This window comes from Triturus cristatus, chromosome 7 (genome assembly GCF_964204655.1).
Source record: "Triturus cristatus chromosome 7, aTriCri1.1, whole genome shotgun sequence".
Lineage (NCBI taxonomy): Eukaryota > Metazoa > Chordata > Amphibia > Caudata > Salamandridae > Triturus > Triturus cristatus.
In genome coordinates this window covers 1,631,306,726-1,631,333,444 of record NC_140590.1, presented here as the reverse complement: position 1 = coordinate 1,631,333,444, position 26,719 = coordinate 1,631,306,726, and the positions used below count along the sequence as shown (strand labels likewise).

The window sequence follows — 26,719 nt, the reverse complement described above, 5'->3', positions numbered from 1 at the left end:
CTCCCAGCCTTGGCCAACAGCCTAATTATTGTCTTCTATCTTGGCTCCTAATCCTCTCATACCCCAAACTATTGCATATAACACAGAAGCACTGCACACCTTTTCCCAGTAGATGCACTCTTTCCAGCCTTAGCCAACAGCCTAATTATTGTCTTCCACCTTGATGCATTGCGCCCTCCCTTAATGCACTTTATCGCTCTTGCGTGTCCTTACCCTGGCTGTTGGCGCGCTGCTCCGAGCTTTGGCCAGCAGCCTCCTGGCTCTTTCATATTCATTGTTCTCAGACTCCAATTTCACAGCAGCCAGCCAAATCTCCTCACTGTTCGGGTTGGCCTGCAGGAATACATTCAAAGTGACAGACACAGTTAATCATGGACGTTTTCAACACTTGCCTTCTCACTCTTAGCAATTTAGGGGGGAAATGTATCCCTTTTGCACCTGTATCTACTGTTGCCTATTGCCAGATGGATGCATTGATGACTCCTAAAATGCTTTTGGTCATGTTTTTATTAACACGCAACCTGAAAAGCCCAACCTTTATTTTCGTTTTCTCAATCAACTTAGCCCATCATTGACATTGTTAGAAGAATCACTTTTAATCTATAGCTGACATTCTCAATAGCTCAGCAATAGCAGTGAAATAGTACATAATAACTAAGGAGAAAAGCACCTTCCAGTCAATTTCTTAAAAACCGAGATAGCTGAAAATCAGGACAACATCCTGCTATGAACCATTCCTACCTTTTAGCATGGATGGTGATCGTAAGAAAAGGATCAAGACCTCCTGGAGTGCGCTAGAATGCCACTCTTTTGACCATAAACTTGGTGCGAGGCAAATGCAGTGGTGTAGCTGGTTAATGGAACAAGTTTCATCATTGCAAATATACTGCATTAAAGCAAACTGAAATAACTGACTGTTTGAGACAACTGGCAAGCAACAGAAAAAGAATATGATGTCGTCCTGCACTGGTGTTCTACAATGATTATGCTGCCAATTTGCAAATACTCATGTTCTCTAATCTAAAAAAGTGTATGTGTAGAACAGCTTTCTGGAGAGTTGGAGAGTGTTTCAGGAGTTTAAGGTCGCTTGCTGAAATCGTAGTTGGGGGTCAGATTCTGTACAAATCCAGACAGAGATCCACTTTAAACTCGAGGGTCAAACTGTATAATGCAGCACACAATTACACGTATTCCCTTCAAATTATCTCTTTGCTGTGTCTGAGCCGTGCCACACAGCAGAACAATTATTCATACATATATTTTCTCAATGTACATCCATGTCTACATGCCCTCACCAAGACATACTTTTATTACTCAATAAAAGTTATCCAAGGTCTCATGCTAAGAGTCAGAGTACTGCAAATTAAAAAACCACTACAGTTTTTTTTTTTTTTTAAACCAACTATGATTTGCTGCTGCATTCCCTTTCTCATTTCAGAGCCCTGGAATGGAAATACATTGCGTAAAATGAAAACAGACCTGAAAGGCCAGAGCTAGAATGCTTCTGGCGGCCGGCACGTCTCCAGCCAACCATTTCGATTTGGCACCCATCAACCACAAGACTTCTGCTTTGGGGCAATGAGCCACAGCTCTCTGTAGGAGAGCCTCCAAGGATTCCCTAAAATGAGAAAGACAAAGTGAGTAAGTATATTCTTGTTCTTTCACTCTTACCAAGTTTTTTACTTGCATGGCAATTGTTTTTATTAGCAGACTTAAAGTAACCTTTTACCCTCTCATGTAGAGCTTTGAATAAGCTAAATTATGGTTAACTCATAATTGTGGAGCGGTAGGCCCCACTTTTCATAAATGCACCTCTTTCACTACTCCAAATTACAGAGAGAACCTTATTTTGAGGCATTAAAAAGGACAACAGGGCTGCACAGACTGTCGCTAACATTCAGAGGGGAATGTAAGGCACACAATGGAGGGCACTTCCTGTTATGAGCCACGGTGACCAGACCCATATATGGGCATATCAATCCGGAGAAGATCATGCAAATCTGTTCAGGATGTAATTTCCACTTGTGGTCCTACAAGGAGAGATGACTCAGAGCATGCTCCCTCACTTTGAGCAACCTTGAAAGGTGTGCAGCCACCAGAAAAATCACCTAATGCTGAGCACACCACCAGAGGAAAATCGTTTCCCCAACACATGTCCCCAACTCCACACCACCCTGCTTTTTGACATAGTAGACAGTGTGGTGGTGGTATTTTGAGTAGGAATATGAATTTTGCTCCAGTTGGAAGTTAGGGCGGTGGTCACTGCAAGGCAGACCCCCAGTGACTCCAACTTGCCCCTCCCTCTCAATTTACAGAAGTTGGTGGCTTCAGGGTGAGGGCGTTGGGAGAGGTATTGAAGGAGAAGAGCCAGCAGAGGATGGTGGGACAGGATCCCCAGTCCATAATCTCTTATCAACACAATACGTTTTTCCAAGTGCCTGGAGAGCATTCAGGTCAGTCAGAGTGAGTCAAGAGTTAGCCCTTGCTCACACCCATCCTTTGTTATGACAGATCAGACTTAATTTCACTTCTCTTTCAGACTCTCAATCTTTCGGCAAATTTGTACTTTGAAAGACCACATTAACCCAACATCTATGTAGCAAAGTGCCTCTTTTTGACATGGTCACCCCCACTTTTTGCTTGGTATTTGATTTCGAGTGGAAGTGCACTGGGTTCTTGCTAATCAGGTCCCCAGTACTAGATCACTTTCCCAAAACTGTGCTATTGGTTCCTCAATTAGCAATGAATTAATACCCTCTGTAAGTCCCTGGTAAATGGTACGCCAGGTACCTAGAGCCTGAGGTATTGAAGAGGGTCCCTAAGGGCTGCAGCACAAATTGTGCCACCCTTATGGACACCCCACCAAACTCATGCAAGACTGCCATTGCAGGCTGCGTATTTTGGTGCAGACAAAAGTGAAAACACAACATGAGACACATCCCTGTGTGCCACGTCCCATAATACTGCATGTAATATTTGTAAGTTACACCTACAGCAGGTCTTACAGCCCTAAGGCAGGGTGCTTAATATTACATGTGAGGACATATCTACATGAGAAGATATGCCCCTGTGCTGGGCAGTTCCATTACTACCAGTGCAAGTGAACAGGGAAGCCATTTTAAAGCATGTGCTGGACACTGGTGAAAAAGAGTTGCCCAGCTACATTATGGCTTCTTTGATATTAGGGAAGTTTGGTATCAAACATCTCATATTAATAAACCCACATTGATGCCAGTGTTGGATTTATTAATGCATGCACACAGAGGGCACCTTAGAGGTGCTCCCTGACACCTACCAGCTACTGGTGTGCTGACTGATTGGTTTTCTCCAGTCTGTCACCAGATAACGAGTTTCTGACACCCAAGGGTGAGGGCCTTTGCTCTCAGGAGGGAAGAAACCAAGCCTGCTCCGGCTCCCACAGGATGACCTGCAGATTAGCATTCCGAGGCAGGGGAGCTTCTAAGAGCCCACTGCATTTGGTTTGCGAATCTGGCTTCTCTCACAGGAGAGGAATCAGATCCCTTTGTCCAGAGCCATTTGGCACCTGGACAGGCAGAAAAATTAGCAAGTCAGATACTCATGTCCACCCTCAGGCTAGTGCCACCCCTAAGGTGGACTACCTGAAGTGGGGGCAACTTTTCAAAGTTAGCCATCTTGGTGATGGCAAACTTAGGAATTCTGTGATAGAGTATGCTCACTTCCCACAGGAAGTGGTCATATAGGGGGCGTAGTGACCCCCAAGGGTAGGTAGCCCATTGACAATTATCTTACATTCCCTTAACACCCCAGAGAAGCAGATCATGCCAATCAAAAGAAGAAGAAGGACAGAAGAGCTGTGAAAGCAAGAGCTGCAGAAGAAGCAACTGACCTGGCATCAGCCCTGATAGCCTGTTATCCTATTCTTGAAAATTGCGCCAAAGTTGTCTTGCCCTGGAAGCTGCTGATCCTCCAAAGCCTGGGAGAATAGCCAGCACTTCTCCAAAACTCAGGAACTCCTGTGGAGCAGCGGAGCTGTTGCCCTGCATCTTGCAGGTACCAAGACAAGAACTGTGAGGCCCCAAGAACGCGAGAACCCAACTGCAGAAAGCACCACTTAACCTGAGCTGCCTAGCCTCAGCTGAAGTTGGGGCAATGGTGCCAACGTGGTCCCCTGACCCTCTATACCTGAAGCCCACCTTGGGTTTCCCCACTGTGGACATCTCGACTCCACCTGCAGCCTCTTTTCACAGGCCCCCTCTACTGCAACAGCTCCTGGTAAGAAAAGCCCGACGCCTAAAGACACCCCGGCGCCCTGGGCCGTGGAGAAAAGGACCAATGGAATCCCCCAAATCCCCAAGCATCATGAGGCCTAAGCCCCCCTGTTGGTTCAACCCGAATGGCCCCCCAGTTCAACCATGCAGCTCACAGAGACCAATCCCCATTGACTTCCAATGGACACCCGATGCTGTTTTGTACCACTGCACCCACCCACCCTTGTGGAGCTGGAGGTGACCTGCTGGTGCTGCCTTGGACCTAGTCCCATACTCATCTTAAGTCCAGGAGATTAGTCTCATAAGTCGCTGTACTCTACCTGAATGTCGAACTTGTTTTACCTCCTATATGATTAAATTGCAACTTCTGAAAAATGAATTAAGTGTTGACATTCTAAACGTAAAAGTATTTCTCTCGCAAAACATTTTTACCTGATCATATTGATTCTGATGTGATATAACCACCTTCCGGTTATTTATTGGCAACTCTCCTTTGCATCCAAGTCCATTAGTTAGCTTTAGCCTGACGCGTTTCAAGACTCTTCGTCCCTTCTTCATAGGCAGCTTGCAAGTGAGTACAAATTGCTTTCCTTTTATTTAAATGTCTCTTAATTAGTTTATCCGCCCTCAGTGGACTTGGATGCAAAGGAGAGTTGCCAATAAATAACCGGAAGGTGGGCCTGCTGCCGAGTGCGTTCTGTGAAAGCTTCAGGGCATTTGGTATAAAATATATATATATATATATATATATTACCTACTGGCGGTCGCCAGTAGGTAGTTATAGTTAGGACCCCTTTTCCATAGGAAAACCTCAACATTCTATTTTGAATAACTTTGGCGCCGGTCGATGAATCCTCGCGAATTTCTCAAAATAGGTGGGGCGCTACGCTCCGCTCCTACCCTGAAAGTCTCGGGGGGATTCGTCAAGCGGGGGCTGAGATAAAAGGGGGGTCCCAAAACGCGTTTTTCCCATGCATTTTTCCATAGGACCTTTAGAGCGAGCTACAGCCCGAACGGCTGAACAGAATTACTAGAAATTTGGCAGAGAGGTAGTCCCTAGGTCAAGGAAGTGCCTTTTGTAGGTTTGGTGTAAATCCGTTCAGTAGATTCTGAGAAAATAGCCTTTAAATCAATATATATATCTGAGCCCGCTTACGGTACGCTTACCGTACGCTTACCGTAAGCGTACGGTGGCGTGCGCGAGCGCGATTCTGATTGGCTCTTAGATCTTAGTAAACATTCGAATCGGCCGAAACCAGGAAGCGGCGGCCGCCATTTTGTCTCTCGCACTGAGTGTTGTTTATCAAACAACATGGCCAAAAACATGTTACGGGGCTGTTTTGACAACTCCCTCCCACATAGTCATGTTGAGGGAGTCCCCAAACATCCCCCAAGAGCAAAAACGGTTTTATTTTTTTTTCGGCAATTTCGCCGAGTACGCTTACCGTACGCTTACCGTAAGCGTACGGTAAAAAAAAAAAAAAAAAAAAAAAACCACTATCCACACTTACCCCACCCCCTGTGCTTTTGGTGGCCGTAGGCCACCAAATGTACAGGGCTTATTAATAGGTAAAAAAAACTAAATTTTGGCAACATGAAATTATAAAATCGAAATAAAAAAAAACACTATCCACATTGACCCCACCCCCTGTGCTTTTGGTGGCCGAAGGCCACCAAATGTACAGGGCTTATTAAAGTTGATAAAAACCGTGCACGGAACGAACTGCGTTAAGTGGGCGCGCACGCCTCGAATGGCGTAAAGTAACTTAGCATTTAAAAAACCGTACAAATTCACTGAAAAAACCATAGGTTTCACACACGTTATAGTTAGGAATTAGCATTTAAAAAACCTTGCAAATTCACTGAAAAAACCATAGGTTTCACACGTTATAGTTAGCGGAAAATTTACTGATAAAAAACCAGTGAAATTGCCCCGTTATAGTTAGTGCTGGCAACTATAACTCACGCGACCGCAATCTTCTGCTGATGACATATGTGTCTTTATGAAAAAAAAATATTTGTAATATATGTATAGCTAAAAATGTATGGAAGAAGACATGGGCAAATAAGTGTCTAAATACAGTATTAGCATCAGCAGAGGATTGCGGTCGCGTGAGTTATAGTTGCCAGCACTAACTATAACGGGGCAATTTCACTGGTTTTTTATCAGTAAATTTTCCGCTAACTATAACATGTGTGAAACCTATGGTTTTTTCAGTGAATATATATATATATATATATACATATATATATATGTGTTATTTTTATAAATTGGTGTGGATCGCCTTCTTGAGTCATGTGCATCATTTATTGAATATTGTGTGTATTAGCATATGCAGAACACTCCTTTGATAAGCCTTTAGGCTACTTGACCGCACTAATCCCTAGAAGAGCACCTTGGGAGTGCTGGAGCAAGCCCTTGTCTACTCATGCGGGAATACCTGGACTCGTGGCACAGTATATCTCTTTTTGATATACTATGTAAAGAGCCAGCTTCCTACAACCTACAAAAAGAAAGTAATGCACTAGACTGGGTAGAATATTTAGGTTTTTGTTATGAGTTGTGGTATACCTGCCACAGCATTAGCTCTAACCAGGTGGAAATGTCGCTAGAATTGTGGAAAAACCACCAGAAGAGAACTCAGTAGCCCTAGGTCGTATGGCTTTTTCTCATTCCAGGGACACATCGTATAACTGCAAGATGTTGATGTGGGAATAACAATAGAAATTTGAGACCTCCTCAACCTTCCTAGAACACCAGTGAAAAATTCAGCAAAACTCTAAATCAGACGTTTAGTCAAAATAAAAGGAACTCTAAGATTCCCCCCTATCAGTTGCACTCACCAAATCCAAAGCCACTATGGGCCAGATGTAGGAAGCCAAATAGCGAGCGCAAACGCTGAAATGTAGGTAAGTTTTAACCTACTCACAAAATAAGGAATCGCAAAATTGCGATTCCTTATTTTGCTCAAGTATTTAGAGAAACGCTATTTGCGATTCCCTAAATGCTATGCTGGTAGGCATCGCAAATTGCGATTTTGCCTTAAGGAATCGCAAAATACCACCAACTTCAAGTTGGTGGTATTTTGCTATTTAATTTCAAAAAGCACTTTACAGCTTTTTACAAAGTGCCATGTGGCACACATACATGCCCTTAGGGCATGTATGTGCGCCACATGTGCACATATGCACATTTCAGGGGTGCAACAGGGTGTCCTTTTGGAACCCTTGCACCCTTGAAAATGCGCCCGCAATTTGCGAGTGCCTCTTGGTGACTCTCAAATTGCGGGCGCAAATCCTATTAATTTCTATGGGCATTATGGCCCATAGGAATGAATGGTCTGGGATTCCTTGATGGCGAATCTCAATTTGCGATTCGCAATTAAGGAATCATAAGGAATTGCAAATATTTTTGCGATTCCTACCTACATTCAATTTTGCGAATTCTTAATAGCGATTCGTTAAAAAACGCTATTAAGGACTCGCAAAATTGAACTTACCTACATCTGGCCCTATATCTTTAGTCACCTTGATCTATGGGGGGGTGGGGGGAGTCAACGCTCGCCTCATTTTCCGCCACAGCGTGTACTTTCTTAATTGAATTGTGATGAGAGAGGCGTAGAGCAAGTGGACGAATGTGCACTTTAATTTGACTTTTCAGATCAACGAGAGTGATTTGGGCACCCTGACCTCCTCCCTTTGCTGATGGCACAAACAAAGGATGGAGGTGGACAGGAGTAAAATCCACATTCTTTGTTCTGCTTTTCAGACAGACGCCCCTGACCTCCTCCCTTTGCTGATGGCACACACAAAGGATGGGGGTGGACTTGCGGAAAAATCCACATTCTTTGTTCTGCTTTTCAGACAGACGCCCCTGACCTCCTCCCTTTGCTGATGGCACACACAAAGGATGGAGGTGGACAGGAGTAAAATCCACATTCTTTGTTCTGCTTTTCAGACAGACGCCCCTGACCTCCTCCCTTTGCTGATGGCACACACGAAAGATGGGGGTGGACATGAGTAAAATCCACATTCTTTGTTCTGCTTTTCAGACAGACGCCCCTGACCTGCTCCCTTTGCTGATGGCACACACGAAGGATGGAGGTGGACAGGAGTAAAATCCACATTCTTTGTTCTGCTTTTCAGACAGACGCCCCTGACCTCCTCCCTTTGCTGATGGCACACACGAAGGATGGAGGTGGACATGAGTAAAATCCACATTCTTTGTTCTGCTTTTCAGACAGACGTCCCTGACCTCCTCCCTTTGCTGATGGCACACACAAAGGATGGGGGTGGACTTGCGGAAAAATCCACATTCTTTGTTCTGCTTTTCAGACAGACGCCCCTGACCTCCTCCCTTTGCTGATGGCACACACAAAGGATGGAGGTGGACAGGAGTAAAATCCACATTCTTTGTTTTGCTTTTCAGACAGACGCCCCTGACCTCCTCCCTTTGCTGATGGCACACACGAAGGATGGGGGTGGACATGAGTAAAATCCACATTCTTTGTTCTGCTTTTCAGACAGACGCCCCTGACCTCCTCCCTTTGCTGATGGCACACACGAAGGATGGGGGGTGGACATGAGTAAAATCCACATTCTTTGTTCTGCTTTTCAGACAGACGCCCCTGACCTCCCTTTGCTGATGGCACACACAAAGGATGGCGGTGGACATGAGTAAAATCCACATTCTTTGTTCTGCTTTTCAGACAGACGCCCCTGACCTCCTCCCTTTGCTGATGGCACACACGAAGGATGGGGGTGGACATGAGTAAAATCCACATTCTTTGTTCTGCTTTTCAGAGACGCCCCTGACCTCCTCCATTTGCTGATTGCACACACAAAGGATGGGGGTGGACAGGAGTAAAATCCACATTCTTTGTTCTGCTTTTCAGACAGACGCCCCTGACCTCCTCCCTTTGCTGATGGCACACACAAAGGATGGAGGTGGACAGGAGTAAAATCCACATTCTTTGTTCTGCTTTTCAGACAGACGCCCCTGACCTCCTCCCTTTGCTGATGGCACACACGAAGGATGGGGGTGGACATGAGTAAAATCCACATTCTTTGTCCTGCTTTTCAGACAGACACCGGCATGTAAGAGTGCAGAGGCAGGCGAATCGCCCACGAGGTATGCGGACGGAAGAAGGCTGCTCTCATGGTATCGCCGGATCAGGAGGGTGGGTTATAAAACAACAAAGTGCGCTCAATGGGCCAGCAAGGTTTGGTGAGTTCTGTGAATCAGAGCAGAAGCACACCGCGCGGAAGCACAGCAAGTTGTGTATTGTGCAAACGCCCAAGGTTACAAGTGCTATTTTGTAAAACATTCAATTTGTGGATTTCCGGGTCAGTAATTTGATTTCCGGGTCAGTAATTTGTGTCGTGTTATGAGGCACAATGAAACGTTTTCATCTGTCATATGCACTGACGGTTACAAGAAATATTTCATTATTTTCACGTTTCAGCTTTTAGGGCAGCACTGTTAAATGGAAGGTTACAGGTTGATGCCATGCAACGTGACTGCAAGAAATAGGAGCTCACATTTTATTATTTGCAGCTGCTCTATGATTTTTCTCCGGAAAACGGGGGCTTTGCGTGACCCTAACAGGACGTAGGCAAAGTGGTATGCAGGACACGATATCTGCAGCTGTTGTCTGCGATCGGTCCATTTCAGTTCAATAATGGTTTGGTTAAATCACATTACCTTTTGGAGATCAGGTGCAGCTTCTAAGTGTTCTCTAATCTTGGTGGGGGGTGGAGGCTTTCCATCCCGATGCGAGGGATATAATTGTTTCTATGGTCCTTAAACCTGTTCAGGCCTCCTAACACTGCGTGGTAAACGCTGCTTCCCATGCTGACCTGCCCCTGGGTGCAGTGGGCTTGTATCTGGAATACAGCCCGAGGCCGCCTCACATTGTTTGTGCAGTTCAACTATGTATTGGCTTCGATTGAAAGGTACATTCATTCTCACTCTAGATTTACTTTGTGCGGCCTGTGCTGCCGAGAAGAGGGGCAGCATTTCCATCAAGAGGCCATGTCTGAAACTGGAGCTGGGAGGCGGAGGTCCATTCAATGACTGCATGTGATAAGGCTGGAACCTCTGGGCGTGCATCAGTGCAGACACTGGCAGGTTAACGGACTTTCTGATGCGATTGTGAAGGTTTTATTTATTTTATGGGGATGGGGCACTCTTATTTTGCAACCATTGATTGCTCGTAAGTTTTTCTTTCTAATGTGGTTAGCAAAGTAGTATTGTATGTTTCTTTTTGGTTAGTAGTGCTTCCCTGCGTATTTTAATAAGCATGTGATTGGCTATTTTATACTCTGCACTTGCCCCGGCTCATTGCGGGTCGTTATGTTGACCGTGAAAGTTGAGAGGCGATGTCGGCTCTGCCTTAAATACTAGATCTCTTGAAGGTGCGCTCAGTCCGTTGGGGGCTACTGCTGGCTATCTCGCTACAGGAAGGACAGTGCTAAGCTGTGCTGGTGCATTGAAGGGTCAGCTGACATACTTTGCACCAGCTCCTTATTGTCGTACTAGTGCATGGATTGAAATTCGTAGGGGCTCATGGTGCCCTAGACTTTCTCGTGCTTGGCTTTATTACTTGATACTGTGCCAAGTGGCTCACAGCAGCTCGTTGTCTTGCCCAGGAGCTGGTGCCAAGGAAGAATAAGGGTAGAATTAAGATCTCAGATGGTGTTGCCGCCTCCACAGTGCCGGCAGTGGGACTACATACCAGGCTGCATGCCAAAAGGAAACAAACAAAACTGTTCCAACACAGTTGCAGCAATTTTCCTAGGTGCAAAAGATTCAAACGCTGAAACCATGTATAATGTGTTTAGAAATAAAAAACTTGCTAGACAGTCTTGTAAAATACTGAACAAAGCTGCCTGGTAGGAGCGGCTGAGGCCTTTCAGCTCTGCCCTCCTGCAGGCAGGTGCACAGCTTTCCCACTCAGGGACAAGTCTATCTTTGCAAGATGGCATAGAGGGCAGCAGTATGTGAGGACTGTGCATTGTGGTAGAATTCTGCCTCACCTGGGTCTGCAGAAGCCCAGTGTACAGTTGCGTATCAAGGATGCCATGGGGCTCATCTTGCTAAAGGAAAGCCCCATACCCTGTTGGGGCGGTGAAGGTTGGGTTCGATAGGCTTTAGTACCTGCTGCACCAATGGTAACTAGCCCTTTAGGTAGGATGTTGCACCTTTTTACGCGCAAATTAAGCCACCAAAGTGGAATTACAATTTGGGAAGACCCGCTGCTGATATAATGAGTTGCAAACGGTGGACGCCTTTTTTCACCCTGCATGTTTGTTAATCCATCAACAATGGTACTATTGCTTGTAATTATGTTTAAAGTAAATGATCAGCGAGTGGGCTAGTCAGAATGTCAAAAGTTCTTCCTATTGCTCCAGCATATTTCATTGAGTCTTGTTCACATCATATCTTAGAGTGCATTCTTCCTGCGAGGTCTGATACTCCTGTAGCGGGAGCAGTAAGTTAAGTGTTTCTTTGCAGGGTGATGTCCTTGGAATGTTCCACTCCTTGCAACATTTTTAGGTCGAGCCTGGGCAGCGCATGCGCTGCACTGCGAGGCATGATGTATTCAGGTAGGGACTTTAAGCTCCGCACATATTTGTTATTGGCTTGTGTCATTGTCTATGTAAATCGTGGCTGTTCATTGGTCAATAGGCTTAGTAGTCCCTCCTTAGTACCGTCTTGTCTAATTTTGTAACCTCCCATGGCGACACCCAGTTACGTGTGTTGTTACTCGGTAGGCTTTAATTACAGCCTCCGAGCACTATTTTCTCAAATAGCTTTGTCCTGCCTGGACACGCTCTCTTTTAATGCTTTTTTTTTTATAGCACAGGCACTGAACGCATTTGCAATTCAATAGGTCTCGCATTTGCGAGAGTTTAAGCTATTGGCATTGTAAATGACAATGTCTTTTATTTATCTATATAAACAACAAAGGACACAGGGTATGGGGCAATAATCACTGCACCTATCGGAAATCAGGTTATGGGTAATCCTTATCTCAGGGTGCCAGGGACCTGAGGCTCAATACCCATAAGCCTCAGAGGGAAATTCCCACAATTTTAAATAGAACACAATAGTCCAGCACTCCACTCAGAATAAACACTAGTCAAGTTCAACAAGATTAAAATCCATTCAGCAGGTCTTGTATAAAGGTTTCTTTATTCGTAATCTTCTTAAAAAGCACACGACCGAAGCCAATGCGTTTCGTCCCCAAGGACTTCTTCAGGGCGAATATAATGTCAGGAAATTTTTCTTAGTATCCTTCAGAACATTACTGGAGATCAATCATTCTCTCCCAGAACAGCCACCTATAACCTTGGTAATTTCAAATATCGTACTCCCTACAAGTGTGAGATCCAATTATCGTGAATGTTCACAAGGCAGGTTTTCGGCGTTAGACAGTTTCGATTAGTAAAGCGGAATCGGTCTGCACCCGTCGTGTGGTTCTTCAATAGTGTTGAATAACCACGCAGACCGATTCCGCTTTACTAATCTATAGGTGGCTGTTCTGGGAGAGAATGATTGATCTCCAGTATTGGTCTGAAGGATACTAAGAAAAATTTCCTGACATTATATTCGCTCTGAAGAAGTCCTTAGGGACGAAACGCGTTGGCTACGGTTGTGTGCTTTTTAAGAAGATTACGAATAAAGAAACATTTATACAAGACCTGCTGAATGGATTTTAATCTTTTTGAACTTGACTGGTGTTTATTCTGCGTGGAGTGCTGGACTATTGTATTCTATCCTTTTTTTATCTGTTTTAAAAACAACACATAAATAAAAGGCATTGTCATTTTCAATGCCAACAGTTCAAACTCCCATAAATGCAAGACCTATTGCATTGCAAATGCTTGTTGTCAAATAAGCTGTTTTATCATATGAAATGACATAGGCTTTTCACTTGGTTTAAGGCAGAGGGATCACATTAAAAGATGCATAATAGAGGGTTTTGAATGCTATTATGGTGATAGAGCATATTCTTCTTGTTAGTGCAAGTGGATTAATCAATTTATCTCTGCACAGTTCAGCTATGTTTCTTGGGATTACACGTATCACAGATTTCAGGAAAGTGAGGAGGTTGGTCCTCGGACCGGGTCTGTGGTTTATGCGGTAAGCAGATGCTTGCCTCCTAATTTCTCCGATTCCACTTTGGGACTAACCATCCCCTGCAGTTGGCATCCATCTCTGGCATGTGACTATGTCCTGATGATGATCCCGGTATTCCATGTATGGGATCGAAAGGTCGTCGACTCTTTGACACCTTGACACTATCATATGTATCATTGAATTGTGGAATGGTGTTTACCTTTATTTATGCTTGCCAGTTTGATGATTCTTTTTCGAAGCATTAAGATATGGCTGAGCCCTTGTTGTTTTTCTTGTTGCAGAGTTTGTTTCCACTTTATTGTCCTTGTCTAAATTCACAACATATTAAAAGTATTCTTGTCCGGCTGGACAACACAATATAGATCTCATTCTATTTCTATATTTACTACTTCTCCCTTATCCTTCCTGTGAGGGACCACTGTTTATGTAACGTATCTTCTAAGAAGTGCACTTTCATTTACAGGTTAAACTGAACTCAACAGTTCAAATCAAGATACAGGAAGAAAACCAGGAGATCCCAGCACTGTCTGGGGCAAGGACAACACCCTGAATGCATTTGCAAACTTTTTGCAGTAGAACCTAGAATTTGTACGACACTGACACAATGGACAATGTTATCCTTATGGAGTGAGCTTGGTGAACTCGAAGGACTTGTGCATGTTCGGATTTACCATCCAGCTGATAAACAAAGTCTCAATTGATTGGAGGTACTGTAGTAACTCTGCTATAAAATGTCTGCAACTCTGGTTCAATGGTCTCAGCTTTTGGTACAACAATGGACAAAACAGTAGGCAAATGCTCCAGCTGCTGAGTATCTTATAAATAAAGCAAAAACCCTTCCAACCAACAATGCATCCCCCAAACTTCATGGGTACAACTCAAGCAAAATCGATGGTGACATAATTGGTGTGGTAAGTACCTCATGTATCAAGTTTGATAGGCTACCAGGGATCCAATGACCACTATTCAGTTGCGTCACATTTCTGCCAGCACCCATAAGGACATGAACCAGGAGTACTAAACTTCAGAGACAGGTATCTCATAATTGGCAAGTCACAGTGAACATTTTCTTGTAGAGGGGACCCCTAAGGAAACATGGGTCGCCAATTTACCCCAAACAATTACAGCTCCAAATTAGGAACAGGTCTTCAGGATTGGAAGGGCAACACAGACTTTGAACTGTGATATCTGCGGAACATTATGAGCTAGAAAGATGGCTGAAGTGACTCAATGAAGATGCTGACTCAGCTAGTTAGACTAGACAGGATGCAGAATGTATGAAGATGTTACAGCTTCAGATCCCTGTTAAACTAGAACAGGGCAGATATGGGTAGAGACAAGATGATGCAGACTCAACGGTGTTGATACAGCAAAGCATCCAAGCAGTTCCATTACTTCTATGCCTGTCTATGGTCTTGGTTTGGAATCCAAGGCCATCTGGGATGTAGGGATCTTGGGGCTTTATAGTGGTCTTGGTTTCCCGAGTCATCATCCACATATTTTCAGTCGGGTGGTCCGTGTGCAAATTTTCCAGTGGCCCTGGCAGCTTCTTCTTTTATAGAACAGTTTAGCTCACAACTGCTTACAAGTTACAACCACCAGCACAGTTTCTGCTCCTGACAATGTTTCGACCTTACAAGTGAGATGTCGGGTCTCCTGTGAGAAAGTGCCATCTTTCTTGTATGGTATGCCCCCACTTTTTGCTGAATTGCTGAATGTACTTTGACTGAGTGTGCCCTGGACTCCTGCCAATCAGGTGCCCAGGGCCTATGTTCCTTCCCTAAAACAAACCAAACCCCAATTGGCAAATCCTGGCCACATGTCAGGCCCTAGTAAATGGTACCCTAAGTACCCTGGGCTTTGTGACCAAGGGAGACCTCTAAGGGCTGCAGCACACCTTGTGCCACCCTTAGAGGCCCTGTACCCTTACACACACACACACACACACACACACACACACACACACACACACACACACTGCCTTTGCAGGCTGAGTGTTTGGGTGCAAAACCAAAACAAAGTCGACATGGCACACATCCCTGTGTGCCATGCCCATCCCCTACACTGCCATGGCATACATCAGTCACCCCTCTAGCTGGGTGCCCTATGCCAATGGTGTGGGCACAGGAGCAGGAGCCCTGTGCCCCTACAGTGCCCAGGTAAATTCCTGAGCCCTGTAAGTGCAGTGCTGCCATCTAAGAGTACATGGTGCTGAGAGCTCGTCAAACACGAGCTCCACAGCACCATAATGGCAACACTAAAGACTGGACTTCTCAGCACATTAAACCCACACTGATGCCAGTGTGGGATTTAATGTACTCAGCACCACAGAGGGCATCTTAGAGGTGCCCCCTGAAACCTAACCTACGAATCCACGTCTGCTCTGAGGCTGCCTAGGCTGCCACCCAGCAGACATGTTGCTGGACACCTGGGTAGGAGAGCCCCTGCTCTCCTGGTCCTGCAACAATGTACATCCTGGGCGAGGTGCTAAATCTCCTCCCCCAGGATGGGCAGGGGGAAGCTTCAAAGGCATGCCGCCTCTGTGAGCTTCCCCAGGCCCCTGCAACCCCCACTCTGGCGGGAAGCTTTGGCCGGAAACCCCAAATAAGGACAGGGGATGTGCCAGCCTGCCAACCCCACCCCTCAGGTGGGGGAGGCGAGGTGAAGCACATCTCCGGGCTCTCGCCATCTTGAAGATGGGGAGCCCTACCCTATCAGGACTAGGCTACTGCCCCCCTCCCAGAGGAGAGAGGCAGGATAGGGGATGTACCCACCCCAGGACGGGGACCCATTGGTCCCTGCCCTTCACCTACCTGTAACGCCCCTAAATCTAGGATTTAGGGGCACCCTGAACCTTCCTTCCCCAGATTCCAGATTCCGAAATTACAAGAAGAGCGAGAAGAAAAGAAGACCTGCCCTGCAGCTGCGAAGGAGAGGGAGACACCTACTGCTTTGGCCCCAGCCCTACCGGCCTGTCGACCTCGAACCTGCTCCTGCTCCAAACCCTGCATCTCTTGTGGCCAGCAACCTCAGAAACCCCGGAGGACCTGGCTACCTTTGAACTCTGATCCCCTGGGACTCCCATGAGTAGAGGCTCTACTCAGAACCTACCTTTCACCCCTGGCAGCAGCCCGGAACCGCGATCCCAGCCCACTCTGCACCAGCCTAGCCTGGCCGGTGCCGGAGTGAACTAAACCCACGAGGACGACCCCACGGCGACTGTGACCCCGAGTCCGGCACCCAAGGACCCCCCTCGACAATCCTGAAGAAGCCTGCAGCCTCAGAACAGTGTGCCACCCCAACCGCGATCAACAGAGGGTAAGATTTTCCAACACCAAAAGGCACCCCTGCACCCGGCGCCCCACGGCCCTCTGTGTCCAATCCCGGGGTACCTACCTATCCTCCAACTACACAACTTACCTCTCAAAGTGGTGGTGGCACCTGAAGAGTCCTCGTCCCCGAGCCTGCAGTCTTTTTCCAAACCGGAGATTTCCCATTGAAATCCATTGAGCGCCCGAAGGCTCAAAAGCCCTCTGCACCCAGCCGCCCCAGTGGCCCTGGCAGTGAAAACTCTACACTTTCCTACTTCCCCACTTGCCCTGAGTAAGTGACCAGGAGCCCAGCTCCCACAGCCGCGTGGCTTGCCAGACAGCAGCCACCAAACAAGGCCCCCCTATCCCTCATAGGATAACATTGGGCCTAACTCACTCTGCACCTGGCCGCCCTAGAGTCGCTGAGGGTGAACCAACTGTACCTACCTGACCCTGGGGGACCCCTGAGTCTGTGCCCAGAACCTCAACTCTGCCAGTCGAGTACTTACCCTTAAACCGCAAACTCTATTTTCCTCATAGGGTAACATTGACTGGCTTTTTCCTGAAATTTCTTCCAAGTGTGGACTTTTCAAATCTTCACCAAAAATCAGCCAAGTGACAAAAACGAATTTACTCACCTGCTCTTAGGTGAGCTCCCAGTGCTGGATCTTGGTGCCCAGCACTGACTCTGAAAAGTACCCACAACTATACTTACCTTTAACTCATTTTTCTTCCATAGGAAACCATTGACTGTTTTTTTCTGTGAAATTTCTTCTAAGTGTTGATTTCTGCAATTTCTAAATATTCTTCAAAAATCGTATAACATCTGAAAACGTAATTACTTACCTGTTTTGGATAAAGGTCCCAGTACTGAGTCTAGGCACCCAGTACGGGATTACAAAATTAACGATAACCTACTGTACCTATAACCTGAATGTTCTTCTATAGGGAATCATTGATTGTTTTGCTCTGAAATATTTTCTAAGTGTTAACTTTTAAAATAGCTAAATATTAGTTAAAAATCATTACAGTACCAAAGTCGACTTTCATCAACTGATTCTGAGAACTGACCCCGGACTGAATCTAGGATCCAGTCTTGGAATTACAAAAGTAATCTAAAAAGTAATCTGTTGCATATAACTTGAATTTATCATTGAGCTCAATGTATTGTATTTAGAAATAGAGTTGCCTACTGCAACTACTTGTAACTGTTTACTAAAAAGTCTATTGCCTATACAAAAGTACTTTTATGAAACATCTCCTGTCGAGAAAGTATATTTTAATTCCAAGTGTTGGTTCTAAAATAAAACAAGCATATAATTTTTTATATACAAACCATTGGCCTAGAGTTCAGTTATTGAGTGTGTGGAACTATTTGCTGACTGAGTGTGTACAACAAATGCTTTACACTGTCCTCTGATACTGCCTTACTGCTCGACCAGGCTACCACTTTGGAGAGTAAGGTTATATCTAACTTTAACCTCTGTTAAACCCTTGGGGTCTGTGGACTCTGTACACCCTGTACCTATTAAGAAACAGTATATACAGAGCCACTTTCTCACATCTCCTCAATGTGAGGATGATGCTGAGGTCACTGGTTTGAGAGGGCCAGTACCTATACCACTTTGGAGATACAGAGAAAGAGCCTCAACCAATCCAAAAGTGGACGTTTTCAACTTTCAAGTTGTTCTTCTTCCATTTAGGTCAGATGCAGTGTAACCTTAGTTTGTCTTCTATTTTCATGGACTTCAATAGCAGGGAGCAATGTACGAGTTACTTACCTTCGGTAACGATGTATCTGGTAGAGACGTTGTATAGCCACAGATTCCTTAACTGACGTCAGCGAGGTCATACAAGTCCCTCCCGGCGCACTGACATCAGTTTTCTTCTGAGAAACTTTTCCGCGACACAACTCGCAGCCACCAATAAAAAAACTGTGAAAGTATGGGAACAGTGTGCGATGGCTGAAAATTTGTGAATGAACAAAGAGGATGGAGCAAGGCACTACCGTAAATGACAGAATTAGACACTACCTACATATAGGTGAATAACCTGTGAGAAAGAACCTCGCAAGCTACGCGAAGACACTTCCCAAGTGCAATAAGGGAAGAATAGCTCAACAGACAGAAGGAATATGCTACTTACCAGTATGCATCTGTTCTTGGCATGTAGAGCTGCAGAGTTGTACACTTAGCATAGATCGCCATCTGGTGTTTGGCCCGGATGTTTGCAGTTTGTTTTTGTTTTTTGGACAGTCTTTGGAAGTCACGAGTTCGGTGACTCCTCCTTCGGTCCGTACTGCGCATGGGCTTCGGCTCCATCCTCAGATTGTTTTTCGCCAACAGGGAAATGATGGAGCGTAGTAATAACAGTGAGAACCCATGTGTGTTGTATCTAAATAAGATGTACTGGAACGGATACAGGTAGCTGGGGAGGCGGGTGGGCGTGTACAACTCTGCAGCTCTACATGCCAAGAACAGATGCATACTGGTAAGTAGCATATTCCGTTCGAGGCATATGAGCTGCAGATTGTACACTTAGCATAGATTATATAGCAGTACCCAACCTTAGCGGCGACCACCGGTATCCGTTGCAGTGGTTTGAAAAAGTGTCTTTAGTACAGCCTGGCCCACCCTAGCTTGCTGCTTGGAATGCACATCTACACAGTAATGTTTTGTGAAGGTGTGCGGTGTTGACCATGTGGCTGCTTTGCAGATGTCATCTAAGGGTATGTTCCCTAGAAAAGCCATAGAAGCCCCTAATTTTCTTGTAGAGTGGGCTTTAGGCGGAACAGATAATGTTCTTTTTGCCTTTTGATAGCAAATTTGTATGCACTTTACAATCCACCTAGCTATCCCTGATTTAGAGATGGGGTTGCCTTTATGTGGTGGAGAGAAGGAGACGAACAATTGTTTAGTCTTCCTGAAAGGTTGCGTTCTTTGTATGTAATACAGCAAAGCCCTCTTAACATCAAGTGTGTGTAAAGCCCTTTCTGCAACAGATTGAGGTTGCGAGAAGAAGACAGGTAATTCCACCGATTGATTGAGATGGAAGGGGGAAATGACCTTGGGCAGAAACTTCGGATTTGTGCGAAGTATGACCTTGCTGTGATGTATTTGTAGGAAGGGTTCCTGTATAGTGAACGCTTGTATTTCACCAACCCTTCTAAGGGAAGTGATAGCTACGAGAAAAGCTGTTTTCCAGGTGAGAAACTGTAGCTCACATTTATGCATTGGTTCGAAGGGCGGACCCATTAGCCGTGTAAGAACTAAATTTAGATTCCATACAGGGGAAGGTGGTGCCCTGGGAGGAATTACTCGTTTAAGGCCTTCCATAAAGGCTTTAATAGCGGGCACTCTGAACAGTGATAAATGCTGTCTGTTTTGTAGATAAGCAGCGATCGCTGCTAGGTGTAGGCGTATGGATGAATATGCCAGGTTACACCTGTGAAGATGGAGCAGATAGCATATGATGTGCTGTATGGATGCATCTAAAGGGTTGATTGTATTGTTACGGCAGTAAATTACAAATCTTTTCCACTTTTCGGCATAGCATGCTCTAGTGGTAGGACGTCTGGCTTCCATGATGATGTTCATGCAATCAGGGGGAAGGTTAAGGTATCCAAATTCTAAGATTTCAGGAGCCAGATCGCAAGGTTGAGCTGAGCTGGGTCCGGGTGCCTGATTTCTCCATGGTTCTGGGTTAGGAGGCATGGGGATAGGTGCAGTTTTTGATGTGGTACCACTGATAGTTGTAGTAGTGTGGTGTACCACGGCTGCCTGGCCCACGTCGGAGCTACTAGAATGAGTGTGAGGGAGTGTTGTTGTAGTTTCCTTACCACTAATGGAATTAGTGGGAGAGGTGGAAAGGCGTATGCAAATCTGCCTGACCAGTTCATCCATATCGCATTGCCCTTGGATAATGGGTGTGGGTATCTGGCGGCGAAGCTTGGGCATTTTTTGTTTTCGTGGGCGGCGAAGAGGTCTATCTGAGGATGCCCCCACTGTTGGAAGAATGGGTGAAGAACTTGTGGATGCAGTTCCCATTCGTGTAGTTGTTGCGTTTGTCTGCTGAGCAGATCTGCCATGGTGTTTTGTACGCCTGGAACGTGCTGTGCCAGGAGAAAGATGTTTTGGGGAATTGCCCATCTCCATATGCTCTGGGCTAAGCGGGAGAGCTGGGGAGAGTGTGTCCCCCCCTGTTTTTGGATATAATACATTGCAGTCATGTTGTCTGTGCGAATGAGGACTGCTTTGCCCGAAATCTGTTTTTGGAAAGATTTTAGGGCTAGAAAGATCGCCAAGAGCTCCAGATGGTTGATGTGGAGCGATTTTTGCTGTGGCATCCATAGACCTTGCATTGTGAGGTGTAGGAGGTGCGCTCCCCAGCCGGAGAGCGATGCGTCCGCTGTTAGAATCACCTGAGGAACCGGGTCCAGGAACGGCCGCCCTTTGGAAAGGTTTGTGGTGTTCCACCACTGCAGAGAGTGATGTGTGCGGCCGTCCACCAACACCAGATCCGTCAGCTGACCCTGGGCCTGGTTCCACTGTTGTGCTAGGCACTCTTGAAGTGGACGCATGTGGAGTCTTGCATGCGGCACTATGAAAATGCAAGACGCCATCATTCCTATGAGCTTCATAAACACTCTTGCTGGAAGAGTGTTGAGGAAGGAATGTTTTGCGTAAGGCTTGAATGCTTGTGATTCTGGCTGAGTTTGGATAGGCAATACCCTTGGAGGGGTCTATAGTGGCCCCGAGATATTGCTTTGTGTGAGATGGTATGAGGTGGGACTTTTGGTAGTTCACCGTGAAGCCTAGCCGGTGGAGCAGTTGAATGGTGCTGTTAGTGTGTTGCACACATTGGTCGTAGGACGCGGCTTTTATGAGCCAGTCGTCTAAGTAATGGAAGACGTGAATATGTTGACGTCTGAGGTGTGCTGCTACTACCGCTAGGCATTTGGTAAACACCCGTGGTGCGGTGGTGACCCCGAAGGGGAGAACCGTGAATTGGTAATGCTGCCCGTCCACCACGAACCTGAGGTACTTCCTGTGAGAGGGGTGTATTGGAATGTGAAAGTATGCGTCTTTCAGATCCAAGGTAGTGAGTAAGTCTCCCTGACAGAGGAGCGGGAGGACCTGTTGTAGGGTGACCATGTGGAAATGGTCTGAATGTATGTAGGCATTTAGAGGCCGGAGGTCCAGAATGGGCCTGAGGGTCCCGTCTTTCTTTGGTATTAAGAAATATAGGGAGTAGACCCCTAGATTTTGTTGATTGACGGGGACCTGCTCTATAGCGTGTTTTTGGAGGAGGGAGAGTACCTCTTGTTTGAGTCGTGTGGAATGTTCTTGAGACATTGGACGGTGCCTTGGTGGGATATTGGGTGGGGTAGATGTTAGCTCGAGACAGTACCCTGACCGAATGATTTGGGTCACCCATTTGTCCGATGTTATGGACTCCCATGCGTGGATAAAGTTTTGTAGCCTGCCCCCGACCGGAGTGGGATGGTCTGGGGGGAGCGAAGGGAAGTCATTGTGCGGGTGGGGTGGCAGAACGGGTGGTGTTAGTTTTGCCCCTGCCCTTATTGTTGTTGTCTCTGCAACCACCCCTTTGATTGCCCTTTGAAAAGGTATTTTGAGGAGGGGACTTGTAGGAGGTAGAGCCGCTATCGGTGGAGAAGCCTCTGCCTGTGCCACGAAAGGATGAGCGTCGAAAGGAACGTTTAGAGGCTTGTGTTTGGAGTGCCCCCATAGACTTTGCTGTGTCTGTGTCCTTTTTCATCTTTTCCAACGCTTCGTCCACCTTTGGCCCAAAGAGAGTTTGTTGGTCAAAAGGGTGATTGAGTATGGACGCCTGGACTTCAGGCTTGAACCCTGAGATCCTGAGCCAGGCATGGCGACGAAGCAGGACACTGGTATTTATGGCTCTAGAAGCAGTGTCGGCTGCATCGAGGGCACACTTAATGGAGGTGTTTGTAATTAGTTTACCCTCCTGTATCAGGTCATGAGCCTTGCGCTTGTGTTTTTCGGGAAGGTGCTGCATAAGAGCCTCAAGTTCGTCGTAGTGTGCTCTGTCATAGCGCGCAAGTAGTGCTTGTGTATTTGCAATGCGCCACATGTTTGCAGCTTGGGAGGCGGTGCGTTTGCCAGACGCGTCTAAAAGTTTCGATTCCTTGTCTGGTGGTGGGGCTTCTCCTGAGGACTGGGAGTTAGCCCGCTTTCTAGCTGTGGAGACAACTAGGGAATCTAAGGGAGCAGGGCTCTTAATGTATGCAGGGTCTGTGGGTGCCGCCTTGTACTTTTTCTCTATTCTAGGGTTCAGTACCCTGGCCCTGACAGGGTCTTTGAACACCTCTGTAGCATGCTTGGTGACGCCCTTAAGCATGGGCAAAATAGACGTGGATTTGTCCTGAATGTCAAATGTGTCCAGTAGGAAGTCGTCTTCCACTGGTTCGCTGTGCATGTCCACCCCATGGTAGTGTGCTGCTCTCTGCACTAAGTGATGAAACCCTAAGGAGTCCTCTGGGGGAGACGGCCTGGATGGGTATAGGTCGTCCTGAGGCATATCAGGTATGTCAGGGTTGTGGTAGTCTTCCCATGGGTCTGGGGTCCCCGGTGGAGTGGGGTCCATTGGGGCGTCCGCCGGGTCATAATCCGGGTCCCCGTCATCCGGATCTGGGGACGGGGTCGGGGAGTACTGAGGTAAAGGTGGCGGAGACCTGGGAGGGGGAGGGGGTGGAGGAGGTGGAGGAGGCAGAGGAGGAGGTAGTGGGGAGGGCACTCTGAGGGGAGAAGTAGCAGAGTCCTTCCGTTTGGGTGGTGGAGGAGGAGCCGGAGTGTCAAGGCGTCTTTTCTTGACAACTAAAGTCAATAGCCCAGTCTTTGGATCTTTAGATAGAGTCTTTTGCAAAGGGTCTGGTGTAAACAGAGCCAGTGGCGCCGAATCGTCCGCTGGTGCCGATGATTTCGGAGCAGAGGGCTTCGATGGTTTCTGTGCGCCATGCTTTTTTGGGGCCTCCGGTTTTTTCGGCGTCTAAGGAGTTTTCGGCGCCGGAGCGTCGGTGCCGACAGATTTGTGTTTGTGTTTGGTCGGCACCGAGAGTCCAGGCTTCGGCACCGGTGGCTTCGGAGTCGAGCTGGGTATTACTTTCTTCGGTGCCGGATGCTGTTTTTCGGCACCAGGCGTCGGCTGGCTCGAGCCCGAGCTGCCGTGAGACTTTTGAGGCTTCGACACCGGGCCTGAAGGTGGGGTGATAGAAGCTTTGTGCTTGGTTTTACCCAGGCCTGCAGGCGAGGGTGTAACCGGAGTCTCTTTGGTTTTGGGCGCGGGGGTGGGAGGGGGTACAGTACTCACGACCCGCTGCGCCGGTGTGATGTCCTCCACGTCGGAGTCGTCGGCCTCGGAGGCGCTGACGACGTCGTCCTCCTGCTCGGTGTGTAGTTGCCCCGAAGCTTCGGCGCCGTCTCCGCAGCTCCACCGGACATCTTCGGACGATGAGTGCGCCATGGTGCGTCGAGCTCTTCGATCCCGGATGGTCTTCTTTGATCGAAAAGACTTACAGGCGGGGCAGTCTCTGGCCTCGTGTTCTGGAGAGAGGCAAAGGTTACACACCTGATGGAGGTCAGTGTGGGGAAATTTAGACCCACATTTTGGGCACTTTTTGAACGGAGTCCTTTCCATCGGCCGGGACCGGAGTCGAGGAGGGCCCGAAGGCCGGTGCCGATGTACGGGATGGAGAAAAGTGCCGCTTCGAGAGATGAAGATGATGATGAAGAAACTCGAAGAAAACGAGGATTTTCCGTCGAGGCTGGAACCGTAGAAGTTCGAAGCCGGAGCACGAAGTATCACATCCGAGCCCGATGGCGGAAAAAAACAATCTGAGGATGGAGCCGAAGCCCATGCGCAGTACGGACCGAAGGAGGAGTCACCGAACTCGTGACTTCCAAAGACTGTCCAAAGAACAAAAACAAACTGCAAACATCCGGGCCCAACACCAGATGGCGATCTATGCTAAGTGTACAATCTGCAGCTCATATGCCTCGAACATAGACTGTTATTACTATGCAGAAGAAGAGACAAAAATAGACTGTGAGTACCATGTAGAACTGTGCCGTCCAGCAAGAACGGAGCATAGAGAGACAACAGTCCACCGTAGGAATGAAAAGTCTAATGCCGCTCTATAGGAACAGAGGTCTGAAACAGAGGTCTGAAACAGAGGCGAACAGAGCCTCCAAGAAGACTACCGTAGAGGAGTCCAGAATCCTGAACCAACAGAGAAGGTGGAAAGACAGCAGGAGAAGAAGAAAATGAAGAGGAATCTTCGAGAGGGAACCAACAGTATTATTGCGACAGAAACCCCTGAGAGGGAGTCAGTGGTAATATGGCAAGCTTCGAAGGGACGCAACAATGTGAGCACCCATGAGAGAAAAACCCAATGCCAACTGTAACCGGGGGGCCAGCGGAGAACCCCACTTGGCAAGGTCCTCGCAGAACGGGGAGGCTGGGTGGGCGTTAAGGAATCTGCGGCTAGACAACGCCTCTACCAGATTGAATATGCTACTTACCAGTATGCATCTGTTCTTGGCATGTAGGGCTGCTGACATTCATATCTGTCCGTCTAGCGGGTTAATGTTATTGTTATTGCAATAAATGACGAACCTTTTCCATTTGGCTGCATAGCAAGCTCTGGTAGTGGGTCTTCTAGCTTCCTTAATGATGTCCATACAGTCAGGTGGCAGGTTTAGGTAGCCAAACTCTAGGACTTCAGGAGCCAGATTGCCAGGTTCAACTGTTGCGGATCTGGGTGTTGAATCTCTCCATGGTTCTGCGTCAAATGCGCGGGTTTGATCCGCAGCCTTTGATGCGGCACCACGGAGAGTTCGAGAAAGGTGGTGTACCATGGTTGGCGTGCCCATGTTGGAGCAACCAGGACGAGTGTTAGTGAGTGTTGTCTGAGTTTGCGTGCCACCAGCGGTATCAATGGTGCTGGGGGAAAAGCGTACGCAAATCTGCCGGACCAGTTCATCCATATCGCATTGCCCTGCGACTGCGGATGTGGGAACCTGGCGGCAAAGCTTTGGCATTTTGCGTTTTCGCTTGTGGCGAATAGGTCTATCTCTGGATGACCCCACTGTTGGAAGTACGGTTGGAGTACTGATGGGTGTAACTCCCACTCGTGCATCTGGTGGCTGTGTCTGCTGAGCAGATCCGCCATCTGGTTGTCCTTGCCGGGGAGGTGTTCCGCCATGAGGAACATGTTCCTCTGAATGGCCCACTTCCACATGCTCTGAGCCAGATGAGACAACTGTGGAGAGTGTGTTCCTCCCTGCTTCTGTATGTAGTACATGGCAGTCATGTTGTCCGTCCGGATCAACACGACTTTTTTGCACAAGTGTACTTTGAATGCTTTCATTGCCAGGAAGATTGCCATCAGTTCTAGAAGGTTGATGTGCATCTTCTTTTGTTGTATTGTCCATAGTCCCTGCACTGTGTAATTGAGTACATGAGCTCCCCATCCCTGGAGAGACGCGTCCGCTGTCAGTATTATTTGTGGAACAGGCTCTTGGAACGGTCGGCCCTTGCAAAGGTTTTGTGGATTCCACCAATGCAGAGAGTTGTATGCCCGACCGCTCACCAACACTAGGTCTTTTAGTTGCCCGTGAGCCTGATTCCATTGACGTGCTAAGCACTCCTGAAGCGGGCGCATATGTAGTCTCGCGTGTGGGACTATGAAAATGCAGGAGGCCATCATGCCTATCAACTGCATGAACACTCGCGCAGGAAGGGAGTGTTGGGGTTTGAACTTGGAAATCAACATTTGCATGCTGTTGATCCTCACTAAATTTGGCTGAGCTGTGGCTGCCAGGGTGTCTATGGTCGCACCCAGGTACTGCTGTACGTGTGCGGGTTGGAGATGTGATTTTGGGTAATTTAGTGAGAACCCCAGACTGTGAAGAAGGTGAATGGTGCGGGACGTGTGGCTGGCACATTGCTGGGCTGACTTTGCCTGAACAAGC

At 47.1% G+C, this 26,719-nt stretch overlaps 1 protein-coding gene across 1 annotated transcript in view; it reads right to left on the bottom strand.

Annotated features, from left to right (window-relative positions):
* PRPF6 (pre-mRNA processing factor 6) overlaps nt 1-26,719 on the bottom strand; it is a 349,710-nt gene that overhangs the window by 146,797 nt on the left and 176,194 nt on the right. The window contains exons 14-15 of the mRNA XM_085619664.1: nt 1,480-1,618; nt 214-333 (exon numbers count right to left, since the gene is read on the bottom strand). Coding sequence (XP_085475790.1) covers nt 214-333; nt 1,480-1,618 — 259 coding nt within the window. The remainder of the gene's footprint in view (nt 1-213; nt 334-1,479; nt 1,619-26,719) is intronic.